The 13,208-nt window shown below is 36.1% G+C and overlaps 1 protein-coding gene across 1 annotated transcript in view; it reads left to right on the forward strand.

The window, feature by feature from the left end:
- Positions 1 to 13,208, forward strand: part of ROBO1 (roundabout guidance receptor 1) — a 449,233-nt gene that overhangs the window by 363,365 nt on the left and 72,660 nt on the right. The window contains exons 10-13 of the mRNA XM_008152276.3: positions 7,125 to 7,330; positions 9,409 to 9,490; positions 9,663 to 9,831; positions 9,918 to 10,084. Coding sequence (XP_008150498.2) covers positions 7,125 to 7,330; positions 9,409 to 9,490; positions 9,663 to 9,831; positions 9,918 to 10,084 — 624 coding nt within the window. The remainder of the gene's footprint in view (positions 1 to 7,124; positions 7,331 to 9,408; positions 9,491 to 9,662; positions 9,832 to 9,917; positions 10,085 to 13,208) is intronic.

Consider the following 13,208-nt stretch of genomic DNA (forward strand, 5'->3'; position numbering starts at 1 on the left):
CTTTCTATTAATTCTTTTAATGATGATTTCAGGGCTTAAGTAACAAATTTTAATAAGGAGCAATATATTATTTTTTATTTTATACTTGGTGCTTTTACTTTCCTGTCCTACCTTGAGTTTATGAGAATGTTCTCCTAAGTCTTTTTTCTGGATGCTTTATTCTCTGTACTTTTGAAATTTAATATTTAATCCATCTTAAATTAATGTGTGTGTGTATAGTATAAAATAAGGGAAAAATTCGTTTCCCCTATATAGATATGAACTGTTCCAGTATCATTTTTTTTAAAAGACTGTCCTTTCCACACTGAATCACAGTGGGTTCTTAATCAGAATTCAAATGTGGCCTACGTCTGTTCTCTCTATTCTGTTCCGTTGATCACTTTATGGCAGTATATATGGTCTTAATAAATGCAGCTTTATCGTATGTTTTACAAACTGGTAGTGTAAGTCTCCAGCTCTGTTTCCTTGTTTTGGGTTGGCTATTAGAGGTCCTCTGCATTTTCCCATCAGCTTTAAAAACAACTTTTGATTTTCTCTCCATATACACACACATATCCTAAACAAACTAAGAAATCTGAGTTTTAAATAATTTTCACTCCACTTAAATTATGGAACAACTTAAAGTAAATCAACATTTTAATAATCTGAGTCTTTTAAATTAGGGAAATGGCGTATTCAATTTATATAGATCTTTAAATCTCTCAACAATGTTTTATATTTTAAGATGGACATCTTGCACATATTTTGGCAGATTTATACCTATGATGTTTTATAATTTTTTATGTGATTTGCAGATATAGATATTAAATTTCATTATGCTATTGTTTAAAGTAAGATGTACAGTTGACTTTGTATATTAAGTCTGTATCCAGCAACTTTACTAAATCCACTCATTATTTCTAATTGTTTATAGGTAGATTATTTTGAAATGTCTATGAGCAAAATGTGTCAACTATCAAGAAAATCAATTTTACTTCTTTCCAATATTTATATATTTTATACCTTTTATTTCTTTTACTTGTTGGGCATGGTGTGTGACCACCAATATAATTAGTAGAATTGGTGATAGTAGATATATTCTTTTAATCCTAACTTCAAGGGAAAAGTATTTACTATTTTATCCATAAGTAGTTAGGATTTTATAAATATCCTGAAATTAAAAAAGATTCTGAAATAATTTTAATATCTTAATTTTATTATTTTGTTACCTAGTACGCTCAGGATAAAGTTTATATTCCTTAATATGCTTTACAATTCATAATCTCATCTTTACAAGCTTATCTGTAGATACTGTGTTGCTCACATGCCCCAGTTTTATTGTTTGCTGTGTTTTTTCTTTGTTTTAACACTTATGTGCATGCTGTTTCTACTGACTTGAAATTTCAATTCCTTCAAAAAGCATTCCTTAACTCCTCAAGTATGGGTACGATGCCTTCACCGCTGCTATCATCTATCTATCTATCTATCTATCTGTCTGTCTATCTATCTATCTATCTATCTACCTACATACCATCTATCACCACATTCTGTACTTTCCCTGTTTATTTTCCTGTAATCTTCATGAGACACTAAGTTCCTTGAGAGCAGGGCCCATGTTTACCTAATTAAGTTAAATATATTCCCGTAACCTCCAAAGTATGACACATGATAGATTTTGAGTAGATATTTTTTGCATGAATGGAAGAAGCAAAGAATAAATAAATAAACACCTAGCTATTGGTTAAGTCAGATTCAAAATTAGGATTGTGTCATTTAAAAGTCTGAACTCCTACCACTGTCTATGATACATATAATATACTAGTGACCCGGTGCTCAGATTCGTGCACATTGAAAGGAAATTAATTAGAAAGTGGCCGGCAGGGCAGGACTGCGAGAGATGGGCTAGACACACCCGGAAGCCAACCTCCGGTGGTCCCTCCCAGGCTTCTGTGGAGTGAACAGGGTTTCTCCAGCAGATGGGGTCCCTCGACCTGGCCTGCGGGGATCGGGCCAAACTGGATCTCCAAAATCCCCTGCGGGGTCCCAGAGTGCGAGAGGGCACTCTGCAAAGTTGCTGTCATACAGGGTGTGGATCGCAAACACAAGTGTGCGCTAAACCAGATTTGGGGCAAATAATGCCCCAGCAACAATATAACCCATGGCCAAAGGTGGAATCGCGTGGCCCTGTGAGGAATCGGGCTCCCTCCTCTCTGGTTTTGGGGTGCATCACCTGAGAAATGCTGCTGCCACATCACTGCAGCTCGGTAGCTCCTGCGTTGAGTGCCTGCCTCCTGGTGGTCAGTGTGTGTCATAGCAACCAGTCGAACACTTAGCACATTAGCCTTTTATATATATAGACTAGAGGCCTGGTGCACAAAATTCGTACACGGGTGGTGGGTCCTCTCAGCTCAGACTCACCCTCTCCAATCCAGGACCTCTCAGGGGATGTCTGACTGCTGGTTTAGGCCCAATCCCTCTCACAGTCCTGGACCGCTGACTCCTAATTGCTCACCTGCCTGCCTGGTCGCCCCTAACTGCCTCCCAACCCCTTGCTGGCCTGGTTGCCCCTGCCTGCCCCCCCTGCCAGCCTGGTCACCTCCAACTGCCCCTCCCACTGGCCTGGTTGCCCCTCACTGCTCCCCCTGCCAGCCTGGTCACCCCCAAAATCCCCCCCGCCCGCTGGCCTGGTAAATGCTAACTGCCCCCCCTGCCAGCCTGGTTGCCCCTTGCAGCCTGCTGTTTGGTCAACCAGTTGTTTCAGTCATCATGGTCACTCCCTTTTTATGTATATAGATGTGTTGGCTCAAATAAGTTAGAATAACCTAAAAAGTTTTTTTTTTTAATTTCTTACATTAAGTACAGATATTAAATAATGATTGTTAAGATCATGCAATGAATTTGGCAAAGATCAATATAATCAATATGCAAGAAAAAATAGAACATATAATTGCACATACATTTATAATTTCAACTCTATAAAGCAACTTGCAAATACAGGTATACATGAAAAAAGGCCAAAAAAAAACACAACTATGGTAACATAGCTTTAAGTATCTTTCATTAGTCTCATAATTAATAATTTGAAAGCAAAGCTTCCTATGTGCCATCTGGCATGGCATTATCATGAATTCTTATATTAGTGAAAATAGATCAGAGATAGCAACTTTTGCTAAACTAAGGCAAAAACAAAACTCTAAATTTGTGGATTTGTGATTTATCCCTAGTAAGAATTCACTCCTACCACTCCTGTTTCACCTTACAATCCCTGGAAAGATATAAGGTGATTTTGTGTTTGCCATAGTAATATTGTATTTTTAGTTTTGTTTTCTTTATTTTGGAGTTCATTGATTCTGTACAAATCTATGGACTCATTCTTCATAAGTATGCTATAATTACCTCGAGTGCTGGCAATATCAGTATTTATATTTTACCAAGTCAAGTCAAGAGCATAGGCTAGTAGACAGAATACTTTCTGAATACTATTTAACTTTAGCTTTTTTAATTTCTTTATTTACTGTTTGCAAAACACAAAGGCAACAGCAGAGTAAAACATAAGGCGCAGAAAATGGAGTAGCCACTGCCCTTGTAATGTTGCTTTCTCTGTACTTGTGACCTACTGCAAGTAGCATTTGACTCAGGAAAAGAGAAATTCATATCACCAATTTAATTAAAATATTTCTTCTCTTTATTACTAGAATATAAGAAAATACAGTAGGTAGTAAATTATGTAAGTAATTTAAAATCTTTTGCATTTAGCACTCAAAAGTTATTAATATACAGGGGAAAGTGGGTTAACTTTAATTTTAAAAAGTGAGATTTGCCAATTAATATTTAATTTGGACAAATCACTTGAACTCTGAAAGTTTCAGTTCCCCAATTCCTAAATGGCATAATTTTTTACAGCCTAAATTATGGATTTGTGAGATATGTTTGTAAACTGAGCAACTGTAACATACTATATCTGATATTTTTTAGTGTATAAATGTGAACTTTTCATATTTAAACCAGTCAGTGTTTGCTTGGTATTTTGTATTATTGTCCACTTAAAATATTTTATAGATATATTTATATGTATTGCCATTGTCTTCAAGATCATTATTTTTGAGGTGAGAAAATACTAACCCAGTGATATGCCCTCATTTTTTAGGGTCTTAAAATCTTTCATTGAATGTGGGGAAAAGATAGGTAAACTTCTATAAACTCTGCTGTGACCGGGTTACACCACCTGTCACACTGCTTATGCCAACACTGTTACCACTCTACTGATAACAAAAAGTTGCAGTTATTCAGTGCTTCCTTTGTGCTCTGCACAAGGCTAAGGACTTCTCACATATCAACAAGTTCAAATGTGAAACCATCTCATTTTACAGATGAGGAAAAGGAGGCTGAGAAAAGGTATGCCCACATCATACAGATAACAAGCAACAGAACTGAGACTTAACACAATATTTTGCACTGTCCAAGTGGTAGCCATTGCCATGTGAGGCTGTTTAAATTGGAATTTAAATTGCTTAAAATGAAATAAAATTACACAGCCAGGTCTTCAGTCACACTAGCTATACTCAGGTGCTCAGTAGCCATTTGAACTCTTGCTTCTGTATTGGATGGCAGAGATAAGGCATTTTTTCATTGTTACAGAGCTTCATCTTCTAACTCCAAAGTCTATGCACTTCCTCACTTTGTTAAAAGTTATTTCTGTTCTTTTAAACTTTCTATTGTATCAACCTGATAATTCATTCTAATAATCTTAATGTAAAATATTAGAACCTTAATTTGAGGTTTACTAGTATCTCATGAATCCTAAGGTTAATTTTGACTCATAAATAGACTGCCATCTTTTTTTTTTTTGAGTAAATTTAAATATTTCATCAGTATTTTATTCTAATCTGTGACAACACCAAAATGTTTCAATTTTTTTCTATCAAAAGTGTGAAATTGCTTTATTGAATGCATTTAGCTCTGATTTGCATATTCTTTTTTTACAGAAAATTTCAGTGGTAATGTGACAGTTTCTGCAATTAGCAAAGCACTTTCACATCTACTATTCCATTTAAATCTTCATAGCTATCCTCTGAGATGGTTAGAACAAGTATTGCTATCCTCAATTATTATTATATTTACAGATTAAAAACAAAACACAAAAAACGGAGGCTTTGAGAATTTAAGGAACTTGCACAAAAGCATATGACAGATGGTAGAACTGATAATGGACCCTACTCCTCTTTTTTCCCTTTATTTTTGTAAACTGCCCAATGCAAACCAGGAAAAAATAAATGACACAGAAATAGCATCACTAAACTGTATTGGGATGGGGTAAGGAGATATGGATGCTAAATATGCAAATATCAAAGAACTATAAAGATATGGAATATTGACTTAATCATTGGATTGTTTCTAAATTTAAGAAGACTACCAAACATAAACCACTCCGTAACTGATTAATTCTAATCAGTTATAAAGAAGTGCTCTGTTACAAATTTAATTAATTCCTGGAAATAATATTCACTTATTCTTATAATCAATAGAACACATTTGTCAGAGTCTTATAAAAATCCAAATGCAATAAAACACGTTCATTCTTTCTTCATACTTATCAGGAGGGGCCTCTGATTTGACTTTAGCCAATCTCAACAGATAAAGTAGAAAAGATTAAATAATTCTAATCAAAGGAATTATTGGCTTATATTTTTCATCCATGGAATATCTGAAACACTCCTGCCAAGTTTTAAACTCCAGGCTTCTAATCCACCACCACTGGTACTAACAGATTCCACACCAGTAACCAACGATGAAAGGGAATCAGAAGGATGGAGTAAAAATCCACAGTTGCTGGCCTCACTCCTTTGATTTCTTGTTTCTCTCAGTTTGAATGCACAAAACTAATAATCATTGCATGATAAATGAGGAACAAATTGAAGTATGACCCCAGCTTGTGAAAATCTTTGGTTCAGAAAACTTGGAACATGACACATCCAGCTTTACAAATCGTTGCATCCAAAATTTAGTCATTCTGGAAACCAGTTTCCGCTAATCAGGCAATTTTGTAAAATTGTCTTCTGTGTTTTTGTAACTTTTACAGTTTTTAAATTAATATTTAGAATTGTAAAGCTTAATAAGGACAAATTTTATTAAGCAATGTTTAATTCTTTGTTTATTTAAAAATATCTATGTCATTTCACCCAAATTGCCTAGGCCAGGGGATGAGAACATCTTTCTATTGCAAAGTTTATTCCAGTTCCACTACAGTGCTTTAGATCTTTCCCTAAACTAATTTCTTTATTATCTCAGGTAATGTTTTTAGGTTTTTGATATGATAATAATACTTTCATTTATATATTATAAAAATGGCCCCCACTGTTTCCTTCTATACTATATTAAAACTGTTGAGATAATAGAATTGGCAAAAGTGTTTTCCCATTCCTATAATCTCAATATGGAAATTTGATATTGCCTAGGACAGGACATCAGCTTGAGTTATATTTTTGGATTAGCCTACCAACAATATAGTTGGGAAGTTTTCCAGTTTCTCTGATTTCATTAGGATTGGGAAATTTTTACCCACATGTTATTTTAATAGAAAGAATTCCAAGATGAAGGAAGCTCAACCATATTGATTTATAAATTATGAAAATCCAAATACCTTTTTGAATCCAAAACTGTCAAATATGCTGGTATGATACAATCATTTCTTCTATGTGACACAAAACAATTATCAAATATCAAGTTGGCTTTGGTTCATTTATGAAAATTTCTCTCATAAGTCTTTTTTGGGGTAAATGTTTGTTCTGTTATTGTTGTCTTTATTTTTTACATATTTTGAAGTTTAAAAAGTACAGCATTCCACTTCTCATCACTGTACATCTACTTCACTACCTACAATCCTTAGTTAGTCCCTGAACTCTTAAGTAGGACCCTTCATAATGTAGCAAACTCAGTCAGTTGGTCATTTGAAAGGAATACATTTTATCTCATTTTAATATTCTGAATCAGTGCATCATCCAAATGCATTCTGAATAATGCATGTCTCCTATTTTAATTACTTGTTTAATTACTTGTTTCAAAGCCTAGAGCAACTGCTGTTGCTTCCATGATTAGAAAATTGCTTGCAGTTGCAGAAATACATTTCCTGTTGTTTCTTCCGGCAGTGATTGCAGACCGACCTCCCCCAGTCATTCGACAAGGTCCTGTGAATCAGACGGTAGCAGTGGACGGTACCTTAGTGCTCAGCTGTGTGGCCACAGGCAGTCCAGTGCCCACAATTCTGTGGAGAAAGGATGGGGTTCTTGTTTCAACCCAAGATTCTCGAATTAAACAGCTTGAGACTGGAGTTCTGCAGATCCGATATGCGAAGGTAACTTGAAATGACACCCTGGGTTTCCCATTTTGTCTCACTTTGTTTTTGCCTCCAGCAACTAGTGTTGAAGTCTCAAGTTTTAGAATTAATGAAATGCCAAATAACAGTATTAATATACTTTAAATTGGAGGCTTTATTCTTTCAGACATTCCACTGTGTGTATTTAAGATGATTTGACTCATAATTTAGCCCATGGCAAGTAATTTAAGGTTTTTAGATGGAGGAGAAAAAAATATTTTTGAGACCTATTGAGGAAAATAAATGAGAATTTGTGGGAGAAAAATACTCTCTAAGTAGTGGTATGAAGCAGTCATTCATTCCATAAAGCATTTTTTCAAAGATGCTTTCCAGAACCATTTTACATGCAATGTACTTGAACAGTTCTCCTATTGTGAATATGTGGTTCAGCATTTTGCAATTATAGAATGCTATATATGCAAACAGAAACAATAAAGCAATGTACACACTGAGTGTACATTTAAATCAGAATGCTAAATGGTGAAAAGCCCACAGGTTTGTGGGAACAATTTAAGGATTTACTTTCCCAGGGCATCACATCCATACCTGTTCTTTCAGGGCTGTGTTGTTTTCTGACTTTTCTTTTTATTTTTAGGTCAAGTTCAGACAAGCTTATGAGGCATATGAAAGATTAGCCTAGTCAGCAATAAACATAAATTTCAGTTGCTTTATTGCCTACTGTGGGTGGCTTCTTGGGAGTTTTAGATCTGCATTAACAGTTCATTTTATGTGCTCCAAAAGTGAATATGTTGTACTTTGTGAAAAATATTGTGACTTTGTTATTGTAATTGCCAGAGCAAGGTGAGAGCATTCTTGCTTTATCAAACATTACCTGAAGATCGGGTAATTACATTAAGCAGAGGCGTGGGGTGCATCATGCTGTTGAGGAATTTAAAGTTGAACACGTGAGCTGTATTCCAGCAGTCAGTCTTCAGAAGTGAGAGAGAGTGTTCATTCCAGCTAGGGTTTGGCTTCACACTTATTAAACTGACTTAAATTACGGGTTTTTAAACTGTGGGAAAGGAGTAAATAAGAACAACTCATTTTATATCCATCCTTTTTCCATAAATATCTATCTCAGATATCAATATAATTGTTACTCTGATAAAATATGAAATAAGAATAGTAATTGAGTAAACTTCATCAGCCTCATTATGTGACTTACTAAATATCTATAATAATAAAAGAGTAATATGCTAATTAGACTGGACGGCCAAATGACCTTTCGGATGTCCTACGGACAACCTTCCAGACGAAGCCAGGGCTGCGAGGGTCGAGGCCGTGGCTGTGAGAGCCGAGCCCCTTGCATGAATTTCATGCATCAGGCTTCTAGTCTATAATATTGAAAGCGTAATATGCTAATTAGACCGGACATCCTTCCGGATGTCCTTCCAGACGACCTTCTGGATGAAGCTGGGGCTGTGAGGGAAGCCCAGGTCCTGGGTGCCAGAGGGAAACTGGTGCTGGCAGCCGTGGGAAGGAAGGCCTACTCTTGCACGAGTTTCGTGATGGGGCCTCTAGTAAAGATATGATTTAGTAATCAAGATTAAACCTTTGAATTATTTATTGTCACTGATACTGTAAAAAAATATTAACTCAATTATTTTTATTATATAACCAGAATAACTATATAAAATATATTATGTCTGCAATATTTTCCTTCACATTCATTAAAAATGTAATCAGCCGAAACCGGTTTGGCTCAGTGGATAGAGCGTCAGCCTGTGGACTGAAGGGTCCCAGGTTCGATTCCTGTCAAGGGCATGTACCTTGGTTGCGGGCACATCCCTAGTAGGGGTTGTGCAAGAGGCAGCTGATCGATGTCTCTCTGTCATCGATGTTTCTAACTCTCTATCCCTCTCTCTTCCTCTCTGTAAAAAAAATCAATAAAATATATTCCAAAAAAAAACATGTAATCAATTAAGAGGTAGTTTTTGGTTAGTGAATTTTAATGCAGTTATCCATATTCATGGGCCATATACAAACCCTATAATTGGTTTTCCAGCCCACTGAGCTCTTGATTGCTCCAAATATTTATTTTCCATCTGTCTTCTCAGCTGGGTGACACTGGTCGGTACACCTGCATCGCAACCACCCCCAGTGGTGAAGCAACATGGAGTGCTTACATTGAAGTCCAAGGTAAATTAGATACTATTTCACCTTAAAATAAAGCTTCAGATGCAGTTGTTTACTAATTGGTAAATAGATAAAGTAGATCCTGATGCCTGGGTGGGTGGATAGGTGATCTACATTTGTTTATGTACTTATCCGTACATGTGCAAACATCTTTTGTCTTTTCCCCCTTCGTTAGAATTTGGAGTTCCAGTTCAGCCTCCAAGACCCACCGACCCAAATTTAATCCCTAGTGCCCCCTCCAAACCTGAAGTTATAGATGTCAGTAGAAATACAGTAACATTGTCATGGCAACCAAACTTGAATTCAGGTGCAACTCCAACATCTTATATTCTAGAAGCCTTCAGGTAGAGTGAAAATGATGTTTCTTAGTTGTCCTTTCTTGTGAGTTACCACTAAATATGTAAGTTCTAACTCATGTCTCTCTCCTTAGCCATGCATCTGGTAGCAGTTGGCAGACTGTAGCAGAGAATGTGAAAACAGAAACATTTGCCATTAAAGGACTCAAACCTAATGCAATTTACCTTTTCCTTGTGAGGGCAGCTAATGCATATGGAATTAGTGATCCAAGCCAGATATCAGATCCAGTGAAAACACAAGGTAAATGTTGATTTACTCAACCTGTGACACCTACTTTTCTTTAGATGTTATGATAATACAGGTACATCATTTGTACTACATGCTAGGACTCGGAATTTAACATAGTTCTGTTGTCCAAGTTGCTCAATTAACTTTTAACACACAAACACAATATCTGCAAACTATTATTTTCTAGACAAAGCACTTCAAAATAAAATTCATAACAGAAATGTTTCTGATCTTATAAAATTACAAATCTAATGAGACAAAAATATTGTGTTCGGTTCACAAAATTGAATAAAAAATGTTATATGTGAATATAAAATATTAATCTTATAATACTTGTATTTAAAATTGAGTAAATTTTACAAGTGATCCTTTCTGCAAATCATGCAAATTTAAGAGAGATTTGGAAGATATGCTTGGCTGATTTTTTGTTTATTTGTTTGTTTGTTTTTCCCTTTATTTTTTTCCATCACCATTTTTCTCCTCTATGCCCCCTTCTACCTGCACCCCCACCAACACCCCCAATCACCACACTGCTCTCCATGTCCATGAATTTTATTTCAGTTTTAAAAATTTTTTGATCAATCCCTTTACAGCCCCCTGAGAGTTGTCTGCTTGCTCTCTATGATTCTGCCTCTGTTTTCCTTGTCAGTTCAGTTTGTTCATCAGATTCCACATATGAGTGAGGGCATATGGTACTTGTCTTTCTCTGACTGGCTTATTTCACTGAGCAAAATGTTCTCAGGTCCATCCATGTAGTCACAAAGGGTAAAATTTTCTTCCTTTTTATGGTCAAGTAGCATTCCATTGTGTAAATGTACCACAGCTTTCAGGACACACTGCTGTTTATTGTATCCTATGAATAGAAATTATTTTTAGTTTTCAGTGCTCACATTATCTCCCAGTCCCCCTCTCACCTTATTATTTTAATACTTTAATAAGAGTAAACTTATGTATTAATAAAAGAGGTGAATGTAAATCATCCTGTACCTTTTTTGGAACATACTATCATTGCAATTAAAATATGGTTGCTCTTATATTAATAAAGAAGGGTACTTTTAGATTATAGTGACTAGAAATGCAAAATTCTTTTCTCAACTTACAGAGGAATCATAATGTCTCTATGTAACGTATTTGTAGTGATAGAAACAAGCTGTACACAAAAGTACTGAAACACTTCAACTACTTTTTTTCCTGGTTTGGGAGAGGGTCTGCCAGCATGCTGCATGTTTTCTCTTCGCCAGTGAGTATATAAACAATCTTTTTGGAAGGACTTTTTGTTTCAGAATTCACAGCGAAAGCAAACCAAGTTGTAGAACATGCCCACGTCTGTCTCTTGCTGTGTGAATTCAGCACAACCAGATGCCTGTATTTGCTATCATGAGTCACCTCAACAGGAGCTTTCATATTCTCAGAGCTGCCTAAAGGCATTTTGGGGTTGTCAATGTTAGATGTGCATTTGTAAAGCATGAAGAAACTATGCAGCTGTACAGTGAATTCCTAGTTCTGACCCCAGTGCAGTGAGTGGTCTCTACCTAACAGACTCCAAGTGGAGTTTTGATTGACAACGATATAAATAATTTTGTAATACATTATCTTTATTTGTAAGTGCATATATAGTTAATATTTATCTGAATATGTTTTTTAAAATGTTAATCAACATACCTTTGTACACAAATAGCTATGTCAAGAGGAGGACTAGACATAGCGCAAAAAAGGCATATAACTTTGAAATCAAAGAACTTTTAGTCTCAGCTCTTTAACCTACCAGCTACATGGCCCTGTGCAAGTTAGTCCTGATCTTCAGTTTCCTCTCCTATATAATGAGGCTAAAAATACCTATGCCACAGGATTGAACAAGGATTAAATCCATGAATCAATGTATGATTATGCAAGACTCAGATTTTTATTTTATTTTATACCATTACACTTTGTAATTGGACTTGCATTTCTTTCACTGTATGAACTAAAAAGAAAATAAGTTCATAAAATTTACAAATATAAAAAATGAGAAAGCTAGCTAGTGTGCTGAATTAGAGAATCAGAGTTCAATATATGTTGGCAGACTTAAATGATGGGCCAGCACTAACAAGTGGAGCAAATTTAAAAGTCTGGTGCTTGACTTTAGATTTTAAAAATTAGCTGTGGAAGGACAGGCTGAGGACTTAGGACTTAAAGGGAGTTCTTGTGAGTATGTGAGAGGGTGGTGGGGGACAGGCCGACTTCAGTGTTTGAAGTCAATTAAAACACCTCTCCGAGCCAGCTGAGTGATGTAGTCGCCAAATGAATAAATGTAGTCTTAGCTGGCATTAGCAGAATTATGTCTGGATCAAGTAATCTCCCCTTTCAGTCTGAGCAGGTCAGATCACGAATGGAGTAAGTGTTCCTTTCTGAGCACCACATGTTCAGGTAGACTTTTAAGAAGAGGAGATTGTTGGTGTGTCTACATGAAGGGTAAAAATCATATATTTGAAAAGAAATCCAAGCATCTTGGATTTAACCCTCAATATTATAACATTAGAGAAGGCATGATGTTTTTTCATTACATTTAAAGAGATTATCATGTGAAAAAAATATGCTTATTCTAACTTCAGACAACAAAACAGGACCAATGAGTTGGGAGTAAAATTGGGAAAGATTTCATTGTGTAATTCTCAGACTGCTTTTGAGATACAATGAAGCCCAGCTGAGGGCCACGCTAATATTTTCTATAGCAGGAATCTGGGGAAGGACATGGAAACATATATCTGGGGGGTGCAGAACATGTAAGCAGGAAGGTAAGAGCCAAGGGTAGAGTGAATTCAGAAAAGACGCTGGAAATTGATTCATAGGAGCAAGCATAATTTCTGTAACCATTTCTGCGAAAATGTCATTCCCACTTGTTAGTGCTGGCCCATCATTTAAGCCAAAAGTAAGCGCTGCAAAAATAGAGGGCATGGTTTCCAGTTCAGGAGTCAGGTAGACCCTTGTCACAGTTGGAGTTACAGCCACATCACAGGACAATCAAAATGTCTTCCCAAAGACAAAATCTGACAATGCAAGGAAGACGAGATGAGTAGCTAGCAAGTAGGGGTGGTGGTGGTCATTGCTGGGGGAGGGTAGTTGTTGCCATGTTTCTGCTATTGTTCATCTTCGCATC

This window comes from Eptesicus fuscus, chromosome 3 (assembly GCF_027574615.1).
Source record: "Eptesicus fuscus isolate TK198812 chromosome 3, DD_ASM_mEF_20220401, whole genome shotgun sequence".
Taxonomy (NCBI): Eukaryota; Metazoa; Chordata; class Mammalia; order Chiroptera; family Vespertilionidae; genus Eptesicus; species Eptesicus fuscus.